At 35.4% G+C, this 24,721-nt stretch overlaps 2 protein-coding genes across 2 annotated transcripts in view; one reads left to right on the top strand and one right to left on the bottom strand.

Annotated features, from left to right (window-relative positions):
• Positions 1-2,610, bottom strand: part of MYEF2 (myelin expression factor 2) — a 40,297-nt gene extending 37,687 nt beyond the window's left edge. The window contains exon 1 of the mRNA XM_074234754.1: positions 2,358-2,610. Coding sequence (XP_074090855.1) covers positions 2,358-2,527 — 170 coding nt within the window. The 5' untranslated portion in view covers positions 2,528-2,610. The remainder of the gene's footprint in view (positions 1-2,357) is intronic.
• LOC141522769 (uncharacterized) overlaps positions 1-24,721 on the top strand; it is a 44,153-nt gene that overhangs the window by 18,423 nt on the left and 1,009 nt on the right. The window contains exons 2-6 of the mRNA XM_074236229.1: positions 1,890-2,027; positions 2,109-2,248; positions 2,347-2,667; positions 3,294-3,496; positions 13,076-13,112. Of these exons, the coding sequence (XP_074092330.1) occupies positions 1,890-2,027; positions 2,109-2,248; positions 2,347-2,667; positions 3,294-3,496; positions 13,076-13,112 (839 nt within the window). The remainder of the gene's footprint in view (positions 1-1,889; positions 2,028-2,108; positions 2,249-2,346; positions 2,668-3,293; positions 3,497-13,075; positions 13,113-24,721) is intronic.

Raw genomic sequence — 24,721 nt, 5'->3', positions numbered from 1 at the left:
CTTTCTCAAAAATTATCATAAGTAAAAATAATGCTCCTAATCATCAAGTTTCTGTAGAATCCAGACTAGATTACCAAACTGATTCAGAAATCTAAGCAAAAGTCAGATCTTGAGCATGATCTGCAATTTTTAAATATAAAGCAATACCAAAACAATACCTTGGAAGTTTTGCCATCCCAATAGAATTCTAAGTAATGTGAAAAGAATAATTTATCTCCTTACAATCATTTCTCATACCACTTAGTCTCCTTCAGTTCTGAAAATAGATAATTCCCTTCCCTAGATCTCAACTTCCAGACCCAATAAGGGTTGACAAATTTTAGAGCTACTGGAACAGGCAACATTTTCCATCTCAGTAAAAGTCCCAAAAGCAGTGTGTGCAATAGGTAGATGACATTTCATACAATTTAAGACACCATCCTCTCATCCAGACTGTCTGGGGGATGTTTACAAATGAACTAGAAAGTCTCACCTGTACATCAAAGTTACACCACTGTGTGACTCCCATTTTAAGATCTTAAGTTACTCAAATTCTCTAAGTGTTAAGTACATTAGAAATGTAAAAGTAATAAACAAAACTAATTGACTCATTTCTCTGAAACTTCATTATACCTGAAGTTTCTTATCCCCGTATTTGTCCTTTTTCCAAAAAAGTGATCCCTACTTTTCCTAAACCCACTATAAAGCAAGCTAAAATTAAATACCAGGTTAGAAAGAAGCATCCCAACTGCCTCCTTTACTCTGATTACCCCACAAATCTTGGATTCTATGATTTGTGGTGCTAGTAAAGGGTAAAGAATGAAAAATTTTTCCCACTTAACTAAAAAAATAAGCAAAATTTCCCCTTCCCTGTTTTAATTAAGAGATCAATTTCCCCTTATGTACATATTTACTTACCTTACTCAAGTGGTCTAAGAGAATTAAAAAGATGTTTTTCACAGATTAATTAATCTCTAACCTTACTATTAAAAGGGCTATAAAATGCCAAATAAAGTCTTACAGTCATATGACAAGACCCTTTTTACATGCACACAAAAAAAGATCAATGGTAACTCACAAAGCTCTCAGATATCAAGCAAGTTCATGACCACATACAAATGTGACAAACCTTGAAATAGTGTGTTGGCTTGGGGAGGGCAATGGAAATACTGCTGCATTTGGAACTTAGAGAACATGAAAACCAACTACCTGTGTGAACCTTGACAAATAACTTACACTTTCCGGGTTTCCTCAATTTTGAAACATGAAAACTGAGACTAGATGATCCCTGAAGACCCTTCTAGTTCTAAATTTATGATCCTAGATATTTTTAATTTTGCATAGAAGAGACTTACCTTTTCACAGCAACTCTTGAGTTTTTAAACATTTCCTCCCCACCCTTTTTTTTTTAAGATCGAACATTAGAGTTCACCAGTAGACAAAGTTTTATTGTAAAAAAGATGGGTTTTCCTTTTTAACACAGTATTCAAGATTATCACAGAGCATGGAAGGCAACAACACAGTATTGAACTTCCCTTCTGTAAAGATTAATTAAGTTCTCAATTAAGGAAATTATCCCATCATGCTGAAGGGGCGGGGTAGGGAGTTGTTCCTAATTCAGAATGAATTAAAAGGTAATGTGGATGCATTATGTACGCACATAAATGTAGGTGTGTCTATATACACGTATGTAAACACCCATGTGGGAATTTATATGAACATGTGTCTCAAGTCTTAAAACTATAGACATTAGAACACACACACACACACACACACACATATATATGTAAATATAGAAATAAAATCCTTTTAAAATATCTCAGTTTGATAGATGCCAGGTGATGTCATCTCGGGATACTACTCTCTAGTACTGACTGCACACTAAACTACAGTCTTTTTAAAAAAAAAAGTGGGGGGCACTTTGCCTGCAAGTCCCCGAGGATTCTGAGTATCTGCCACTGCTGAACGAACACAAAGTCACTGGCTCTGGACAAGAGGGACGAGATGAAGAGGCAGAACCTCTGGTCCCCGAGATGAATGATGACCAGGTGATGGGGATGAGGATGGGGATGAGGATGATGGTGATGACGACAATAAATCAGAATAACACCTCCCGGCTCCCCAACTAGTGCCACAGGCGCGGGGTCCACCACCCAGCCCGCCGCCCCCCTTCGCGGGGAGGCCGAGGGGGGTCGTGCCCCCCGGGGGGTGTATGGTTCTCCCTGCGGGAGAGGCCTCAGCGGCTCCTGCAGAGCCCGGGGCTCCCGCGGCACCTCCCCGCCCCCCCCCGGGATGCCCCGGGAAAGGGGGGGGGTGACCGCAGCGCCCCGGCCCCCCGCCCCTCCTCACCCCCTCCCCCACCCCGAGGAAAACAATACATTTTAACGCCATTGGAGCCGCCTCCGGGCGGCGGCGGCAGCGGCTGCTTCTCCGGCTCCGGCCGCGGCTCCGGCGGCTCCGGGCACGCCTGCTCCGGGGGCGACGGCTGCTGGCGCGGGGTCTCGTCGCCGGCGGCCCCCGCCACCTCGGCCTTTTCCGTCTCCGCCATCCCGCCGCCCGCCGCTGCCTCCGCCGCCTGCGCCGAGGGGGGGCTCCGAGCGCGACAATGGCGGCGGCCGGGGGGAGCGGTAACGGAACCCGATTTGAAAAGGCCCCGAGCGCTAGGCTGCCCGGATCTCGCGAGAACGGGTCGGGCCTGGTCCGGGAGGGGAGCCGAGAGAGGCCGGGGCGAGACGGGGGCGAGGCGAGGCGGGTGGGGGAGGGGCGGGGGTGCGGGCCCTGCCTCGACCCCGGGGCGCCGGCAGGGCGGAGCCAGCTTCCCCCGGGGGGGGGGGGATCAGCCTCGGCGGCGCCTTGGAGATGGGACCCCCCCCGGGACACTAAAGCGCGAGGGCCGCGGGCTCCTCCATCACCCGCCTGGAGGATGCCGGGAGAGAAGCCGCGACCCCCACCCCCGGCCCGGGCCGTGAATCCCCGTTGACCCAACGACTCCCGCTCACCCCGTGGGGGCCCTGAGGCTTCCGGAAGACGCGGGAGGCCGCTGCCGCCGAGGTGCCCGGGCGCCCGCAATGAGAACGTTGTGTTTGAAAGTTTGGGGCCGCCATGAGGGAGAGGAGGGAAAGGCCACCCTTGTCTAAAGAGCCTCAAAAGCCCGCCCTTCGGGTTCTGCTAAGGAGGATTTCCCGGCTCGCGATTAAGTGTTCATCTCGCACTAATACAAACCTTACTTTTGAAGCCTTTGGGGACAATCAAGTAAATTTAATTAGGGAGTTTTAAAATATCACCAGGATTCTTTTTTTTTTTTCCTTCCTAAGGACAGGCAGAAAACCCATTAAAGGCACAATCAGCACGGAACACACGCGTTCTTGGGAACCAGAATGGCGCTTCGCGCAGATCCGGGCTGCTTCAGCTGAAGATTTCAAAGCTCTTCACAAAAGTTTAATTTCACAGTTGAAGAAGTGGACATCCAGGCATTTCAGCTATTTAGAGAAGGCCACAAAGAAAGTTGTCGGGAGAGGTGAGAGAAACCGGGCCTTGCAGGAGGAAGTTTCCTGCCCGGGTTCACGCAGGTAGTGGCAAAGTTGAGGTCAAATCTTGCCCCTCTCCATGCTTGATACCTAGGGAGGGATTTAAGACCTGGACTAGAGGTACTTTTACAACCCTTCTCATCCCATCAGATTCTAGTGCATGTTTTAAATATTATCCATAAAACTCTGGTAGATTACCTATAAAATGATTAAGACCTTTTATTTCTTCCTTCCAGTATCTCTGTGGGAACCAATGTGCCTCTCATGGTTGCCCTTTGTAAACAGACTGCCTACCGTTTCTCCCTTACAAGTTGCAAAATCAGACATTTCATAAGACTGTAGATTTAGAACTGAAAAGGACCTCAGAGGTTATCTATGTCAAACTCCACGTCCAAAAGACATTAAAATGTAATCAAGATGCCTTTACCAAAATAAATAGAAATACAATACAACATAGAAAATGTTCATTTGTGGTTTTTCTAAGTCAATATATTGCTGCAGAGATCTGTTTCCATTTGAGTCTGTCAACACTGACAGAATCCAACCCCTCCAATTCTACAATTAAGAAAACTGAATCTGGATGAAGAGACTTGGCCAAGGTCATGCATGGGGGAGGGAGGGTGGTGTGTGTAATAATTTGAACCCAGATTCTCTGACTCTAGAAATAGTGCTCTTTCTACTATTTATCTCTCGTTTTCTTTTCTCTTGCCCACTCACATTTTGTAAATATATATCAGATATTACACTCAGGAAATAAGTATGGATAGAGTTTGTCTCAGAGTCAAGGATTCCTGGTTGGTTCACACATATTATTGCCTGTGTGACCCAAGAAAAGCCAATTAACATCTCAGTAATCCCCAGGAGCTGTTTTAAGATTAGAAATTTCAGAGATCTCGATCTGCTTAGGGGAGAGAAAGTTCCTCAGTAGGTGATTCCTACATCAGGAGAATCATATACTCAGAAAAATACATTTTCTATCCAAACCTGTTCCTGAACTCTTTAATATTTATTGGGAAATGAGTGAAGGGGCTTCACATAAAGTCATAAAATCAGTTTCACTGATAGTCACACACTTTCATGGGTACTGCCACCATGGAGATACCTACCCTAAGTATCTTCCTAAGACAGAACAGAGAGGTGAATGTGGAGCCATAAAATCAGGGTTCAGATCCTTCCCCAGACATTTGCTAGTTGTATGATCTTAGACAAGTCAATTAACCTCATCCTGGCTCATCTGTAAAATGGGGATAAAAAAGCACTTATCTCTGAGAAAAAAAAAAAATATATATATACACTATGTATATATAAACAATAAACATAAATATACATAAATTTATATTGTTTTGCCAGCTTTAAAGTTCTACAAAAAATGTTTATTATTACTGTATACAGACTGACCTTAGTCATTGCTTAGAATGAGACAAACCAAGTAGGATCAGGTAACATTCAGCCTGTCTCCCAAGTCTCCAAGTCTCCTCTCCACCCTTCATTGCCATGCTGCATACACAACTCATGCTTTGGTGGATCTTATGGATAGAGGTACTTTTACCCCCTTCTCATCTTATCAGATTCTAGTCTATTTTTTTAATGTTATCCATAAAACTCTGGTAGATTATCTATAAAATGATTAAGACCTTTTATTTCTTCCTTTCAGTATCTCTGTGGGAACCAATGTGCCTCTCGTGGTAGCCCTTTGTGAAGAGACTACCTACCATCTCTCCCTTACAAGTTGCAATTCCCAGTAACAGGCTGAGATCATACTCACCATTCTTTTTTTCCTTCAATATTTTTTGAGAGGTTCAGATCTTTTATTTCCTAGGAATTCCTAAGATAGAGATTTCCTCCCCAGATGCAGCCTGGCAGCTCATCTATCAATCAGAGGTAGGGCTTGAACTCAAACCTTCCTGACTCCAAGACCAGCTCCCAGTCTATTACACTCAGGGACCCTTATGCTAATTTGCTATTTTAATCTTTTTGAAATCTTAGCCCATGATTTTCAGCTACATTGTGAAACTGGGAGAGAATTAGTTTTTAAAAGAGAAAGGCTTTTTTTTACTAGGTACATAGTAGGTGCTTTAAAGAACAAATTAGTTGACCACTCAGTCCCACAGTTGCCTCTTTGGCAATTTTAATGCCAGATGCTCTTTGCAACATAATTTGACTTTCCGAAGCTGTCTTCCACACTTAAATTTTATATTTAGTTTCAGCTATCCTGAAAGGTCTTTACACACACTCTTTTTGCTTCTCTTTCATCGACCATTTATTTCTAAGCTTAATATTCCCTAGTCTGTCAAATTGCCATTCTGTGAATTTGCAAAAATTGTTCTAGCTGTTCACTACCCAATTTTCTTTCTTAGGTGCTATGATTTATGAAAATGACTAATACACCTAGAAATTAAGAGTAAAATTTATACCATATTATTATATTTAAAGCAGAAAATGATTTTTAATAGTCCAATCTCCCATTTTAATCAATAAGTGATTCATGGTAACAATAGTTTTCAAAAGAAAGATAGCAAAGAATAACAAAAGAAATGTAGTGAGAGTGCACACATTTTTTCAGAATTTATTGAAAAATCTTTTAAACTTCTCTTATGTTTTTCTTTCCTATCCCATGGGTTTCTTTCTTTTTCCTCATACACAAAATGCCTAATATGTAAACATGTTAAACACACATGTACATATACAAATTCTATCAGATTTTCACTCAGGGGAGGGGAGTGAGAAGGGAGAGTGGTAGAAAAATGTGTACCATAAGTATGCATAAGTATGAATGTTGTAAGGCTTTCATAATATGTATTTGGAAAAATAAATTTTAAAAAGTAAACTGTTTAAACTAGAGATTTTGTCTATATTAGGAGCCACTGAATTTTTGTCTTTTAAGAATTTGTTAGAAGACTCAAAAGGACTTGGATCATTTTTCAGTAAATTGTGATCTTCATTTGATTCCTATGAGCACTGAAGGTTGCTCTTGCTGCTATATGAAGCTTTAGTTTCTTGCTGAGAAGCTGACTCTATAAGGAAGAACTAAAAGTACTGATTATGAGAGTGTGTGAGCTTTAATTTTTACCAGAAAGCAAATGGTTAGTTTGTGCTGATATCATGTTACTTGGACAGTATAGTGAGCAAAATCTATTATCATCCACTCTTCTTGATCATATGCTTCTCTCTCTCTCTCTCTCTCTCTCTCTCTCTCTCTCTCTCTCTCTCTCTCTCTCTCTTTCCCCTCCTCCTCCTCTCACCTTCTCTCCCTCTTCCTTTCCCCCCTTCCTTGTCCATCTCTGTCTCTTTGAAATGCTGGGCTCTCTCTGCTGATTTTCACATCATCTGATTTTCATCTGACAGACTCATTTTTAGGGACTTCTGTTGACCACAGTATGTCTTCCAAAAATGCAATCAGAGGAATAATCTCTACTTATAGCAAGGTGAAACAGATTCAAGGCAATTATTATCTGAATAATTCAGGCAGAAATTCTACTTTTGCTTCAATTATCCAAATAATTTCAGTGGGGGGAAAATCCAAATATTTTGCCTGAATTATTTAGAGAATTGCTTCATCTTGCTATTGCTCTGTCTTGCTAGGTTTTCTAACGTTTCTGTTATTTTTCTTATTTAATTTTAAAGAAATATTGGAAGGTCATTTCATTCAAGTCTGAACTTTTTTGAAAAATTCTGAGATCTCTCTTATTTTTTTGTCTGATTTCTAGATTTTTTTTTTACCTTGAACTCTAAAGCTCCTTATCAAACTGACCAGACTGTAGTCTAGTTCTAAACTTTGTATGGGCCAATTAGGCCACACAGAAAGCTGGGCATTATCTAACCTTATCTATAGGTTTGAATTTACAAGCTGTGTGATTATGGATAAGATACTTAACCTTGTTGCCTCAGTTTCTTATCTGTAAAATGAATTGGCAAACTACTCCAATATCTTTGTCAAGAAAATCCCAAATCATAATTACCTAGGCAACATGTGACCTTGGGCAAATCACTTAACACCATTGCCTTGCAAAAAAAAAAAAAACACCAAACAATAAGAAAACCCCAAATGGAGTCATAAAAAGATGGACACCACTGAACAGCAACAAAAATTTCATAGATTTTCCAACAGGTACCACGGTTTCTTGTCCGTGAAAACATCTTAATAAATATTTATTGAACTGAATCGAATCATAGCCCACCTCACACTCAAAACTTTAATAGTTTTTTTTTAAATAGAAGGAAAATCATATTCCAAGAGAGTTATCCTAAGTGTTTTGCACCATCTTTCTCAATCCCAAACATCATTTGCTCTTTAATGCTTCCTCCCCTTATTACTTTTGAAATTCTAAGTATCATAGCAAGTACCATAGTATTTTTCTTGATTCAATTAAGCAACCATGAAAAAGAATGGCAAAAACTGACATTTATATAGCACTTTGGGAGACATCATGATATCATGGGAAAAGTATTGGATATGGAATAGAATGACATAGGCTCAAATCCTAGCCCTAATATTTATAATCTGTGTGACCTTGAACAAGTCTCTTAATCTTTGTGGACTTCAGTTCCATTTTACAGAAAAAAAAGAGTTTGGGTTAGTTGAGCTTTAATTTCCTTTTAAACTCTATTTCTATAATCCTACATTCTCTCCATTTTAAGCCATTTTTTTTATATTTGTGCATATGTGTTTTAAGTAATTAAATTAGCTTTAATTTTTTAGTTTCAGATAAAGTACCTTTGGATAAATAACTTATATCTACTAGTCTATCAAAATATTTACTCCCAGTACCAACTGTTCTCATTTAATTTTGCCCTCTCTTTGAATAGCATTTTCCATGCCTTTCTTATTATTAGGTCCTTTTAGGTAATTTTCTATTTCATATTATAATTATTTGATATGTGTTGTACCTAGCGCCCTTTTAAAATATAAATATAAATTCTATGAGGAGAAACCATGTCTTATTTATTTTCCCATTTCCTATAACCTTATGTAGTTTTTACTATATATGTACATATATATATATATATATATATATATATATATATATATATATATATATATACCATATATTTAGGGGTCACTTAAATATTTGTTTAGTTGGAATGGGTCAATTTCTTCAGAAGAACATATTATTGATTGAAATATTTTTATTTCAAATATGCAAATTTTTTGAGGAAAACATCCTCCAATTCTAATTAAACCATGCCAAAGAAGTAAACCTGCTACTCCACTGATAATAGTCAAATGTATATAGCTGTAGCTAAAAGGATTCATGTGAAAAAAAAATAGATAAATAAATCTTAAAAAACAACCCTGACTCTTCCTTTATTTTCTTTTGTATTTTTGGACATCTCAACTTAAGACATTATTTGCAAAATTGCTCTTCTGCTCAAGGTCTGTTCAAAAATTTTTTGTAATAAGAATAACACTATTTGAACCCATTATATATACATCTGTGCTTAAAGTGCTTGGAAACTAGTATCAGCCACCCCGAACAAATCAGTCAGTCAGCAGACTGATTTGTCCACAAATGCAGCTTCCAAGTAGTCTGTGGTTATAGCAAATTGTTTCACAGTGTACTTCCCTACATCTTTGAAATCTTTCTTTTGGCCAACTGAAAAGAAATGATTTAGTTTACTGCATTTTCTGCTATTTGAATCATTCAATAGCTAAAACTTATCAAGATGTAATAACAAAATTTTTATTCCTAATTCATTCTATAAACCCATACATGAAAAAAATAGATTATTAGGCAGAAAAATAATTTACTAAGAGCACAATGCCAGACATTGTATTAAATACTAGAGAAACAAGTACAAAAAAGTGAGATATTCCCTGCCTTAAAGGACTTTACATCCTATTGGGGGGAGATAACATAAATAGGGAAGAAGTGGTATTGGTTGTCTCCCATTCTCTAAGAGGACCATGACATCAGAGAGATTATGCCATGACATGCTAGTGAATTGGATATAGTGGAGGGGGGGGTGTAAGAAAGGAGGTTGTGCAAAGTCAGCAGCCTTACTCTCTCCTCTAGAGTCATCTGAGTCTAGTGGTCAGATATGGATCAAAAAAACTGGGGGTGGCCTTGGATGCAGTGGGAGACTTTGGCCTTTTTAAGTTTTTTTCCAGATTTTAGTTTGACTAGGACAATGCCCATTCAGTGATCTAGCCTACATAATAAAGAGAGGTATAATCCAGAGAGACATAGGGATGGTGAGTGTAGCCACAGGACAGTCTGTTGACATGTCCTTTCCAGTAGGCATGGTAGTATTGATTTGATGACTATGCCTAGAGCAATGGAAGATAGAATGTGGGGTGGAGGGGAAAAGAGAGGAGTGAGTAAGAGAGAATGGGATATGTAGCAAGACAGAAGGCAAGACCAGGGTGGATACTTCTATGGTCTGATTGCCAGTTGGTTAGCTAGATTGGGCTGAGTGAATTTGCTGACCAATTCTCCAATTTAAGACAACTTAACCTGAACGTGACAGTTCCAAAGTTGAGTAATTGACTCTGGATACCTGAGGTCTAGTCTATAGCACGAAACTTCTGGTGGGGAAGAGCAGGGGAACAGCTGTAAAAATGGCAAAAGAACTCTGTTGGACTGCAGGCTAGGATCCTCCCAGATGTGATTGATGGTCCACTGACTGAGATTCTCAAATTAGAAAGTAGGATCTCCTTAGGTGTTTATAGGGATTTTTTTTACAACTTATTCAAGGATTGTTTAAGAAAATGCCAGAAAATTTCAAAAACGGCTCACTTCAGGAAGTAATAAAGCTAAGCACACTATCACACTTTGCTATAAACTTGCTGGTAAGAGGCTAGCTAGAATCTTCTGAATGCTGCATGATTGTCTAACTGTTCCCATGTCACAGCATGACTTTGAACAACACTTCTTTGTAGTAAACATTATACGCACAAAAGAAGGTCAGGGAACCACACAAGACCTCTATATTTACAAAAGCATTTAACTGACTCAAAATTAATGGGCCAGTCACATAGTGAGATAGCTAATAAGTAGCTCCTATGCTCCATCAGTTTCCTCTCAGTATCAAGAAGTCCTTCAGCACATTGACTGGACAGCCTGGAGTGAAGTTATAAGAAGACATGGACAAGAATCATACAGGATAGAGAAGCATAAACAGGTGGTGATGTGCCACCTGTACCACTGGAGGGAATACCCATAGAGATGAATTCATAGTTGCATGGGAGTAGCTTTATTAACAAAATTCAAACCTGATCTTGGCATCTAACCAAGACACCTGATAGAATGGTTGGTTGAACATCAAAGTTGATGTTCTGATCCATTGACCATTATCATTAAATTAGGATTATATAACACCATTTGAATTTATTAGATACATCTGTGCTTAGAGTGTTAGAAATCAGTATCAGTCACCCAGAACAAAATATTTTTAGCTCAAAAAGCTACAAGAATCATTAAAAGTCCAGGAGGATTCCAGAAGCAATTGTGAAATATCAAAAATAAAATTAGTTATTTCAGGATGTGTTGCGAAGACGTTAATCCAACAAAAATGACCTACAAAAATCAATTTTGAATTTATACCTTAAAATCTTTAAACTTTCAAATAACTTTTCAAAACAATACCGGTAAATCTAGGTTTCATTTTTAAGAGGCTTCAAAGTTGGAGAGGAAGAAAGTCACCTTCCTCAAAATGTTCTCATTCCTCTGATTAATTCTCCCAAATAACTTAATTATTAACTATTAAACATTAGTTAAGCATTTGATTTTATGTTTATATGGAAGAGATTCAGATTTTGATCGACTAGCTTACTTTGTAGAAATCTATAATCTAGGATATTTATTTCTATGTTAACTTGTTTCCAATGGAAGCATTTAACCACAATTACCATATCTTATAGCATGGCTATTGTTCATACATATTTATTGTTTAGATGGAGCCTAAGGAATTCTATCAGATTATTAGACAGAACTTAAAATACAGCAATGAACTCAGTTTGCATTATAAAATGAAACAATTTTAACTTCATAAGCTATAATAATTGGTATAAGTTGGTCCAATTAAAGCCAGTCAAATGGAATGCTTCACTCTGCACATTAGTTTATTGTGTTTGGCTTTTTGCAGTTTATCACAAAGCATGAACTTTCATTTTCATTAATAGTTCATCAAAGGATCATCATCTGCCCAGCATTCTATTTCCAATTCATCATTTTGATATTTTTTTCACCATTGACACAATCCTGCTTGGCCATCTTCTAATCAAATCTAATCACCCTATTACTTTCCTCTCTAATCCTGTTTCAGCACATTTAGCATTGACTCAACTCCAGGTTCTTAAGAGAGAGAGCAGAGAGGAAAATAACCTGGAAGAAGAGCACTTAGGGCAGAAAATGAAAAACTGGGGATAAAGGATTAAAGGATTTTGAGTAAATGAAAATCTGCTAGCTGAACAGGACTACTGACCACCAAATGAAGGGGAAAAGCCTACCCTGCCAATGAGGACATTAAAATAGATGGGCAATGTTTTTCTTTATAGAGTTGGGTGCAATTACTTTCATATACAAGGGTCTTTGGAATATATTAAGTCTAAATATATAATACCATATATCTAGAAATAGATATATGGTATATAGCTATACCATAACACCATATATCTCATCTATTCCAACTTGTCCACTTATCCAATGAGGAAACTGAGCCCTAGAAATGGATAATGATCTGTCCAAGGTCACATAGTTTTATTAAGGATCAGAGCAGGGAATTTGAATTTAAGTCCTTTGACTTTAAAACCACTGCTTCTTTTCTATACTTGCCTCTCTAAACTAAGCAACATAAATCATGAATTTACCCAAAGTGAATAATCCAAAAATCAATTGTGTTTGATTTTGGATCCCATTTTATTCCTATATTTAAAAAAACAGCAGAATATATGTTAATCTAAGGATTCACCTTTTTTAATGTTGTTATAATGAATGGACCACACTCAGAACAAAATGTAAAGCTAACCAGCTTTTCTTAGAAGCTTAGACAGAGGAGTCAACCATGTGGCCTCTGGTCACATGAGGAACATTCCTGAGTGTGGCCCAAAGAAGATTAAAATATATTTGGGAAATATTTAACAAAATAAATAAAAATACAGTAAAACATAGATAATTTTAGTATGTGGTTTTCTAAGTCAATATTCAGGCCACAGGCATACTTACATATGGTTTGGTGTATACCCAGTTTCTATTTGCATTTGATACCACTATCCTAGAAGAGGAAATGATATTCCAAGGAAGATTTTTTTCCAAAATTATATTCCAAAGGAGAGATTTCATCCTGAAATGTAAATCCAGGAAGTGAAACAAACACTTGAAAGTTAAAAGCAAGACAACTAATACAGGAGAATTAAAAGGAAATTTAAAGCAGGATTTGTCCTTAGAAGAAATATTAGGATTGCTTTTAAGGAATAGATCTGGTTTTCTGTTTCTTGATGACATCCTTACTTGAGGTCCTCCTTATTGCTCTATGGTTTCTAAAATACTGCTCCTATGCTCCCCAAATGTCCTTAAACCATTCCATTTATCCAGTATGCTAGCTTGACAAATTTTCATTTTGTGTTACAGAAAGTCCTGGTGAAATTCAGATAAAAGAAGTAGGAAGGTAAGGAAAAAATGAAATATTAAAGATAAACAGATGCATAATTTTAAAACTAAAACTTCTTTCACGATAACAACATTTTAACATTTAGAAATAAGTTAGAACAATTTATGCTATATCTAATTGGATGATGAATTTTTTCTCATTTTTAGCATCAAAAATAAAGTCATATTCTAATTCTAGCATATATATTCTCTCATAAGAGCCACCATGGTTTTTCTCCCCCCAGCATAGAGGTACCTCAGGATCAGAAAATCTCAAGGCACTATGAATAGTCAAATGGAACTAGATGAAACTTAAGATGTGAGAGCAATATGAGGCAAAGTTGAGAAGGTAGGCTCTGGTAGGCCTTGAATATTAGGTTAAGAATTGGGAAATTTATTGGCTAAAAAGTTGAGATCCAATGAAGATTGATGAAAAGAGATGACAGGATCAGATCTATACATAAGAAAGATTATTCTGTGAATAGAAGACAAAACAAATTCCTGCTACTGATAGAATGAAAAGGAAAAGAATAAAAGTAGGATCATAGATTTAGAGTTGGTTGGGACATTTATTTATAGATGAAGAAGTTGAGGCCCAAGGAAGAGAAATGACAGGACTTTTGAGGATGCTATTGCAGTAGGCTAAGTGACTATTAATAAGGTAAGGTGGTAGAATTGAAAATAGAGAAGGGAGGAGCATTGAGGGATTCAATTTTTTTCTTTGTATAATAGGAAGATTTGAGATTTTCTATTGTTGCATTTTTTGGTAATCATTTTTAGCCCAAAATAAGTATGTAAATTTTTTATTAAGAATATTTAGTTAAAACCATATGAATTAGATACTAATAATTTTATTTCTCAAATACAATGATTATTCCTTTAAAGTATTTATACCTAGCTATGTGATTAATAACATTTAAGGTGGCATAGCAGATAGAATGCTGGCCCTACAGTCAAGAAGATCAGAAATCAAATCTTGTTTTATACTTTTACTATTTTTGTGACCTTGGACAAGATACCTGCCTCAGTTTTTTCATCTATAAATTAGGAATATTAATAGCACCAGGATTTTAATGATGATAAAGCAAAATATTTTGTAAAGCATTTTGCAAACTTTAAAGTACCCTATAAAAACTACTTATTGTTCTTATCATGATTATTAATAAATTATGGATCTGGAAACCTACTGTGGGTCTTTTCTGAGGATTATCCTAACTGAATCCAGAACAATTCATTACCAACTATATTGGCTACAGGGTGATAATTTATTTTGGCCCCTTTAATTTTTAAAGACATCTAAAAGTCACAAAATGGTAGCAATTCATCTCAGTAGAGAGAGTACTCCCATTAATAAATATATTTGCTAACATGTGAAATGAAAAGAATGTTGTATTTGTAATCTGAGAATCTGGGTTATAGCATAACATAGATGCTACATTAACCTTGAGCAAAATCATTTTAACTTCTTTGGGACTCAGTTTACTCATCCGAAAAATAAGAAAATGGCACTTGTTGAACCATCAAGAATTCTTTCAGAACAAAAAGTATGCTCTTAGTCCTATTAAGTACATAGAGTTACTACTGGTAATTATAGAAATAGAGATGGTAGCAATATTGCTAAAGTCCTGGTCCACTATTAAAGAAGACTGGTTTAATGATGGCAGTATTGGGTAAATAGTTAAACCAAGTTGCTGACATTTAAAAAGCTCCTATATTTGTGATGACTCTCAATAATATATTTGTTAAAATGGCTCTTGGAAACAATTTATCAGTTAAAATCATTCACATATTATTTATCAATGTGTTATGCATAAGATGTTGCCATTGTAATTGGCGACATCTTTGTATATAGTGTTTACATGCCTCTCACATTTTTTTATACCCAGGCATATCATGGACATTAAATAAGTGCTAATCTAAAACTAAGTTTTTAGACAATACTAAAGTCTTTAGTATGTATGATGTTTTCAACAGTTCAAAGAATTTCCATATCCATTATTTCATTTAGTGTTAACCCTACAAAGAAGCTCTGAAAATTAATTTTATTTGAAAAGTAATTTTTTTAGAAAAGATAATAAGATTAAGTGATTAAGGATGTCAAATATAAAATTTGGGTTTAGAATTTTCTAAATTTTCAGTTGTTATTTGATGTTTTTATCAATTATAGTATTTGATCTAGCTCTCACTACCTGACCTGATTATTGGCAAAATAAAATTGAAGGAACTGTGCTAAATTGTTTTGTCAGAGTTTTAACCAAAGGGGATCTCTGCAATGGCCTGAACCAGACTCTGAAGCCCCTTTCATTCCATTGTGCCTAAGAGGAAAGATCTCCAGAGGATCAGGGGATTCAGTTTCCAGAACTAGACAATTATATGAGATGAGATGCCTGAACCTTAAGATATGATGAACTGATGAAACAGACAGTGAGAATGGAATATATATATATATATATATATATATATATATATATATATATATATATAAAACCAATATCCTCTATAAGGGCTACTTGCCATAGGGCTTCTGTTGATGCATTGATCAGTCTATCTCCCTTTTCTGCTCACACTGTTTAACTACCTCTTCTGATTTTGCAAAACCTCTAGAAGGACTGCTCTCTATGCATCTAGATTTAATTAGATCATTATTTTGCTCCAGTCATTATTAATAACTTCAGTGTGGCTCCATGGAGGTAGTTATTGTTAGCAATTATTATTGATATACTCACCTAGTAATATACATTTAGTCTAGCCAGCTAGCCAAGCATAGGAATGGCATATAGTTTACATATCTTAGTTACAGGAATAGTTATATGAGGTTGGCTCAATTGATTCTCATATTAGATCCCAAATTTTAAATTACTAATAATAAAATTCAATTGTCTAACCACAAAATTTCTGATGACCAAACTCAGCATGGGAAGGATGTCTGTTTTTTGTTTTTTGTTTGGTTTTTGCAAGGCTTTGGGGCTAAGTGGCTTTCCCAAGGTCACACAGCTAGGTAATTATTAAGTGTCTGAGGTCGGATTTGAACTCAGGTCCTCCTGATTCCAGGGCCGGTGCTCAATCCACTGTGCCACCTAGCCTCCCCAGGGAAGAATGTTTTGATGTGATATGGAAAGTCCCCAAATTAATTTTTGTAGCTCTGGACCACCCTCTCTTGCCTAACATGACCATTTAGTCAGCAGAAATGAACTATGCCTTGCCCATTCTATACCCATACAGATGCATCATTTCTGGCCCTCTGATCCTCCTGGAATATCAAAATCAGGGTCTATCATCCAATGATAGTGTGCATTTTGCTTTGCCTCTTCTGGTGGTCTGGATATCAAACTATATAAAAGTAAAACTCTGAGAAAAGGGGCATCTCAAATTGTGAGGAATATCTGAGGTCCCATTCATTTAAGGAGTCTAGTTCCTTAAATAAAAAAAATAATGACTCAGTGCTCTGCCATAGTGGTTTTTTTCCTCATATATTGGCTTACAGGGCATATGTGCCACATGCACATCTTATATCTCAACATCCTATATGGCAAAGATGTAGCCAAGATGGTGGAAAGAAGCCAGGAAGTTGCCAGCTTCCCTCAGAAACAGCATTAAATCAAGTCTCTAAATGGATTCTAGAGCAACAAACCATAAAAGATAGAGTGAAATAATTTTATAGCTTAATATATCATAGAGGAACTTTAGGAAAGCTATGTCTCACATGGACAAAAGTGGAGCACAGTCCAGAGCATGTGGGGTATGGGCAGGAGGCTCTAAGCTGCAACACAGATCAGCAACTGAGGTTGCTTGGTCCAAACTCAACAGGCTAGTGGTAAAGAAAAGCAGTTGTGAAAATTCCAGTACCAACAAATTGCAAGCCCTAAAACCTCAGCACAATAGGTGTGACTAGACCAGGTCACCCCAGTACAATGGGTGAGCTGCAAAGCAACTGAGGGCCCAGTACAAAAAGACCCTAGCATGAAGACAGTATCTCTTGTGCTACAAGAACAAAGTTCAACTTTTTAAAAAATGAGAAAAATCTAAAATTAGTCCTAATTGTAAAAAGCTACTATGGCATCAGGGAAGGTAAAATGCCTTCTCAGAAAAATGACAAATGCCTACATGTGAAGACTCAAAGGAGATAAGTCCAAAAAATCCTTTTGGAAGAGCTCAAAAAAGGATTTTAAAAATCAAGTAAGAAAGATAGAAAAAAAATTAGGAAAAGAAATGAGATTTATGCAGGAAAATTATGAAAAAAACCCAAAATTTGGGGAGGAAACACAAAAATTGATTGAAGAAAACAATACCTTTAAAAGTAGACTTCACCAATGGAAAAGGAGATACAAAAGATAACTGAAGAAAATAAATCCTAAAAATTTAGAACCAGACAAGTAGAAACCAATAACTCTATAACACATTATGAATTCATCAAAATCAAAAGAATAAGAAAAACAGAAGAAAATGTAAAGTAATTCATAGAAAAAAATTGGAATATAGATTCAGGAGAGACAATTTAAGAATTATTGGATTATATAAAAAATCGTGATCAAAAGAAGAACTTGGATAATATCTTTCAAGAAACTCTTAAGGAAAACTGCCCTAATATTCTAGAATGAGAGGGTAAAATAATCCCTGAAAGAATCCACCAATCACCTCCTAAAAGAAATTCCAAAATTAAAACTCCAAGGAATATTGTAGCCAAATTTCAAAAGTATCAGCTCAAAGAGAAAATACTATAGGCAGTCAGAATGAAACAATTCAAATACCAAGAAGTTACAGTTAGGTTTATGCAGGACTTGGCAGCTTTAACATTAAAGGAGGGCATCAAATATGATATTCAGGAAGACACAGGAGCTTGAATTACAGTCAAGAATCAACAACCCAACAAAAATGATCATAATTTTTCAGTGGAAAAGATGGACAATCAATCAAATAGGGGATCTTCAAACTTTCATGAACCCAGAACTGAATAGAACATTCAATCTTCAAATATAAGACTCAAGAGATGTATAAAAAGGTAAACAGGAAAGGGGAAAAAAACATTATTAGAGGCAGTTAGGTGGCATAGTGCATAGAGCACTGGCCCTGGAGACACTTAATACTTATTTAGCTGTGTGACCTTGGGCAACTCACTTAAACCATTGTCTTGCCCAAAACCAAAACAAAACATGTTATTCAATAAGATCAAACTATTTACATTCCTAACCAGGAAGATAATGCTTATAAATTGTGAAAACTGTATTTCTATTAGGACAATTAGAAGGAATATATTTAAACAGAAGGTGTGGGTTTAAGCTGATTATGATATGATGACATTTAAATAAAATTAAGGCATGAAAAAGGAATTAAAAAAGAAAGAATAAATTACCAATATCAAAAATGAAGAGTGAATTTACTGCCAAAGAAAAGAAAATTAAAGCAATAATTGGAGTTATTTTGTTCAACTGTATGCCAATAAATTTGATGATCTAAATGAAATGGATAAATATTTACAAAAATATAATTGCCCAGATTAATAGGAGATAAAATAAAATATTTTAATCACCCAATTTCAGAAAAATAAATTGAACACGTTGTCAATGATCTTCCAAAGAAAAAATCTCCAGGGCCAGAGGAATTTGCATGTGAATTCTACTAAATATTTAAAGTACTAATTCCAATACTATATTAACTGTTTGAAAAAAATATGCAAAGAAGGAGTCCTACCAAATACTGTTTATAACACAAAATGGTGCTGATACTTAAATCAGGATGAACAAAAAGTGAGAAATAAAATTATAGATCAACTTCCCTAAAGAATATTGATACACAAAAATTTAAATAAATTAGCAAAGAGATTACAACAATTTATTACCAAATACTATGACCAGGTGGGATTTATACCAGGAATGCAGGACTGGTTAAAAGTTAGAAAAACTATCAGCATAAGTGACCATATAAATAACAAAACTTACAGAAATTGTATGATAATCTTAACAGATGCTCAAAAAGGTTTTGACAAAATACAGTACCTATTCTCATTAAACACTAGAGAGAATTGGAACAAATGGAATTTTCCTTAAAATGATAAGCAATACCTATCCAAAACCATCAGCAAAAATTTTATATAATGGGAATAAGAAGCATTTGCAATTAGATCAAGGGTGAAATAAGAATACCTATTATCCCTATTATTATTCAACATTGTACCAAAAATGCTAGCTTTAGTAATAAGAGAAGAAAAAAATTAAAGGAATTAGAATAGGCAATGAAGAACCAAACATATCACTCTTTGCAGATGATATGATAGTATACTTAGAGAATCCTAGAGAATTCACTTTAAAAACTACTTGAGGGGTGGCTAGGTGCAATGGATAAAGCACAGGCCCTGAAGTCAGGAGTACCTGGGTTCAAATCCAGTCTCAGACAGTTAATAATTACCTAGCTGTGTGGCCTTAGGCAAGCCACTTAACCCCATTTGCCTTGCAAAAAAAACTACTTGAAATAAAGAACAACTTTGGCAAAGTTGCAGAATACAAAATAAATCCATATAAAACCAGTGTTTCCATATATTTCCAACAAAGCACAGCAGCAGCAAGGGAACAAAAGAGGAATTCCATTAAAAATAACTACTTACAATATAAAATATCCAGACAAACCCAGGACTATATGAATCCAATTACAAATACAGATAAAGTCAAATCTGAATAACTGGGAAAATATCAATTATTCATGGGTAGACTGAGCTAATATAATAAATGTGACAATTTCATCTAAATTAATCTATTTAGTGCCATACTAAACAAACTGCCAAAAACTATTTTGTAGAGCTAGAAAAAAAGAATAACAAAATTAATATGGAAGAACAAAAGACCAAGAATATCAAAGGAATTAATGGAAAAAAATCAAAGGAAGGTGTCCTAGTCACACCAGAGCTAAAACTATATTATAAAGTGACAATTATCAAAACTGTTTGGCATTGGCTAAGAAATAAAGTGATCAATGAAATAGGTTAGGTTCACAAGACACAGTAGTAAATTAACTACATTAATCTAAAGACTCCAGCTTCTGGGATAAGAACACACTATTTGACAAAATCTTCTGGAAAAACTAGAAATTACTATGGCAGAAACTAGACATAGAGTAACATCTCACACCCTATACAAAGATAAAGTCAAAATGAGTACATGATTTAGACAAGAAGGATGCTACCATACCTGTCAGATCTACAGAGAGGAGAAGAATTTATGACCAAACAAGAAATAGAGAACATTATGAAATGCAAAATGAATAGTTTTGATTACTTCCAATTGAAAGGTTTTGCACAAACATAACCAAAAAAACCAAGATAAGAAGTGGATTGCTGGGAATCAAATTTTAGAACTGGTGTTTCTGATAAAGACTTCATTTCTAAAATATATAGAGAATGGAGTCAAATTGATAAGAATACGAGTCTTCATGTAATTGATAAATGGCCAAAGGATATGGACAGGCAATTTTCTGATGAAGAAATTAAAGTTATCTATAGCTATATGAAAAAATGCTTTCAGTCACTATTAATTAAAAAATGCAAATTAAAACAACTTTGAGGTACCACCTCACTCCTATCAGATTGATTAATATAACAGAAAAGAGAAGTGATAATATGGTCAGTGAAAAGTTTCTGCAAATCACATTTCCAACAGAGAGTGGTCTGACCAAAAACTAGTATCATAGCAGTTTTGGAAAATAGAATGGAATCTACCATTATGCATACAGAACACCTTTTTAATGTCAGAATGCCAGATTTGTTTTAATTGAGAAGCAAATGTCAAGACTTCTGGATTGTAATAGATGTTATGACACTTTGGTTCTCCAAAGGATTTACCTACCTAAATTTCATGTGATGATATTAAGTGATAATACAGTTGCATTAAGAATGCTTTTTATTCTCTACTCTCCACCTCTAATGGAATGAATCATAGCTGTGCAACAGATCCATATTTTTATTAACTCATTTTACATAGCTATGTTTGAGAAATTTTTCGAGGAAACTAGGCTTTTATCTTCTGGTTGGACACGTTATATAATCCTTTCATGGTGGCTCTACAGCAGTTTTTATATTGCTTGTGGATAATTTTAAGTGCTGTTGCTTGGTTGTTTTTCAGTTGTGTCTGATTCTTTATGACCCTAGTTTAGATTTTCTTGACAAAGTGGCTTGCCTTTTCCTTCTCAAATTCATTTTAACAGATGAGGGAACTGAGACAAACAGGGTTAAATAACTTTCTCAGAGTCACATAGTTACTAATTGGTTGAGACCAGATTTGAACTCAGTAAGATGAGTCCTGGTCCAGTGCTCTTTTAACTGTCCAATTATTAATATTACATATTTATAATAGTGATTATAATGTACCTTTATGGTGAACATTTCAGGTTCTCCTAAATAAAATCTATAACCTCTCAAAACAATTCAGCCTCAATTCACAAATGAAAAACCAAATGGATAAAGAATTCCTGTTGTCCAGATTATGATATTCAGTTCAATAAGCAATGCTTAGGGCTTTTTCCCCTCACCACATTCATGGGTGTACTTATATTTAAATCTAGATCTATGTTTATAACTTTATATATATAATATCAAGTAAATATCATATATATGACTTACCTAAATTTTACCAGTTCATCATTTCCTATATCACAGCAATATTCCAATCATATTCTGAGAGATTGTCTGTGAAAGTCTCTTCACAATTTTCTGCATTCCTTTTATAATTAGCCACATTTATTACTTATACAAGAAAACTTTAAATTAGAATAATCAAATTTATGTGGTATGTGATTAAAATGAAATGTTATTCCAGTAAAAGAAATGATGAACAGGATACTCAGTAAAATACTTACATGAGCAGATGAAATGAGAAATATACTATATACAAAGTAACAAAGTTGTAGGATCATTACCTGTGAATGACTTACCTTTTCTCAGCAATGCTGTGACCCAAGAGATCTCTGAATACAATCCATCTCAAAGATAAAGTTGATAGTGTCTGAATACAGATTGAAGCACTTTTATATTTTTATTTTATTTTTCTTGAGATTTCTCTTTTTTGGGGGAGGTATGTTTACTTTTAATAGTCATGCTGTAAAGCATGACTATTGTGCTAATGTTTTTCATGTAATTTGCTTTCTCAATGGGAGGAGTGGGGTGAGAAGAAGTGAGAAAATTCAAAACTCAAGTTTTTAAAAGTGAATGTTTACACTTGTTTTGTATATAGCATGAAAAATAAAATAAAATAATAGAATTATTATATTTATCAATTTTCATCTTCAACAATGCTTTTGCCTTATAAAATAGTTTAAGATCTGATATTACTGGATTTTTTCCCCTTTACATCTTTCTTTCTTTGCTGTCTTTGAAGTTTCTGACCCTTTATTCTGCCAAATAAACTTTGTTATTATTTTTTCTAACTCAGTAAGACAAATTTTGTTGGGATAGCATTTACATAAATAGATTAGTCAGGTAAAATTGTCTTCTTGTAAATATTGCCTTTACTACTCTCAGACAATAAATACTACTTCAATTATTTAGATTTTATTTTATTTGTATGAAAAATGTTTTATGTTTACGTTTGTATATTTCCTTTGTTTTGGCAAGTAGACTCAGGTATTTTATACTGTCTAGTTATTGTAAATGGTTTAAAACAATAATGAATAGTGTAATACAGCAAAGTTTTCCTGTCTTTCTCTTTTGATAAAATCTATTTTAGCTTTAATTTTATTTGAATTCATAATTACTATTCCTATTTTTTAAATAATAAATTCCTCCTGGCTTTTTTATATTTGTGAATATCATCCATTTTTATAGCATTTCCTAAAAACAACATATGATTGAATTAAAATTTTTAAACTGCTATCAATTTCCACTCTAGAGTAAATTCATTGATCCATATTCTAAAATATAATTACATGTTATACATTTTCCTTTTTTCTATTTTTCCTCACTGTTTTTCTCATCCTGTTCCTGTTCCTCTTTCCTCTGCTTTTTTTCTATCCACTACCTTGCCTTCCTATTCCATGACCTACCCACCCCTTCAAGGATCCCTCCTTTATCCTCTCTCTCTTCAACCTGTTCCCTTACTTTCTTGTTTCTTTCTGAATTTAAAAGACTTTTGTAGCAATTTTCCTTAATAATTTCTAGTAATATTTTATCAAAATTATTTTATCATAATTTTCAAGCAATTCAATTATTCTTATATTATTTCTTCTCAATCTGTTCTCAGATCAGTTGTTTTTCTGATGAGATTTTTCACATTCTCTTCTATTTTTTATTTTGTTTCATTATTTCTTTGAGTCTTAGAGCATTATTAACTTCACTTGAGATGATTCTAATTTTCAAGGAATAATTTTCTTACTTAAGTTTTTGATTCTCCTTTTCAAGATGGTTGACTTTCTTTTCAAAAATTTCCTCATTTTCTTATTATTTTTCTAAGTTTTCCTCAATTTCTCTTATTTGATTTTTAAAGTCCTTTTTAAGTTCTTCCAGGAAATTTTTTTTGTGCTTGGGACCATTTGACGTTTCTCATTGAAAAAAGGAGTAGCTTTCTTAGCCGTATTATCTCTCTATATAAAGCCAGATCTTCTCTATCCCATTGTAGCTATCTATGGTTGGGGTTTTTCTCCTTTGCATGCTCATTTTTATTTATTTATTTTTGTTTTATCATCATCATCATCATCATTATTATCATTATTATTATTGTTGTTGTTGTTGTTGTTGTTGTTGTTACCTTAGCAGTTATTTGTGTGATCAAGTTCTAGTTGTGAAGTATGGGAAGTAATGCCAAGCCTCAGTTTCTTCTTACTGTTATTTTCTGAATTCTGTCCCTGGGCTCATCCTTAGATTGTCCTTTCCACTCTAAGCCACCACAAGAATTTTCGGTCGCACTGACCCACAAATGATCGTACTCCCTTCAGTCCCTCCAGCAGCTACAAAATACAGCCATCCTCTTTGCCATAGAACTGAATCCAGAGATTCTGCTCTCCTGCCCCTATACTACTGTGCTCATCAAGTGTATACTGCCTTCTCCCAAGCAGCACTAACCAGCCCCAAAACATCTGGTCAGCCAGCTGTGCTTGGCATCCCCAGACAGTAGAATGTCTTTTAACCTCCTCCTGCTCAGCAGTCAGACCCTCACACATTTCATAACATGAAAGCTTTTAAGATTAAGGTTACCTTCCAACCCCAACTGTCCTTAGGGTTTCTTGATGGTGATTCTGCAGAGTTGGTCTTTGTACTTCACTCAGACAGAACCTCTTTCCCTGAGGATCAGGGATTTCCTGGGGTCTTCTCATATTTTCTTGAGAGAACAGTTGCTTTATCTTGTGTTTATTTCTACTTCTCTGAAGCAATATTCTGTCCTTTTTTATGGAGGAAATTTAAAATATAGAAAATTTTCTGACTTACTCCACTCTCTTCCCAGAATCCTTTTGTTTGTCTAGAGTTTAGCAAAGTATTGGATAAAGTATCATAAACTATTCTTATGGAAAATATAGAAATGAGAATAGACAGTAATAAAACTAGATGTGCTTAGAACTAGTTGAATGATCTTACTGAATGAATTATCATTAATAAGTCAATGTCATCCTGGCAAGAAGTGTCCAGTAGCATGCCCCAAAGATCCTTGCTCAATC

Source organism: Macrotis lagotis, chromosome 4 (assembly GCF_037893015.1).
Source record: "Macrotis lagotis isolate mMagLag1 chromosome 4, bilby.v1.9.chrom.fasta, whole genome shotgun sequence".
Taxonomy (NCBI): Eukaryota; Metazoa; Chordata; class Mammalia; order Peramelemorphia; family Peramelidae; genus Macrotis; species Macrotis lagotis.
The sequence above is the reverse complement of the archived record's forward strand: the minus strand, read 5'-3'. Positions and strand labels throughout refer to the sequence as shown.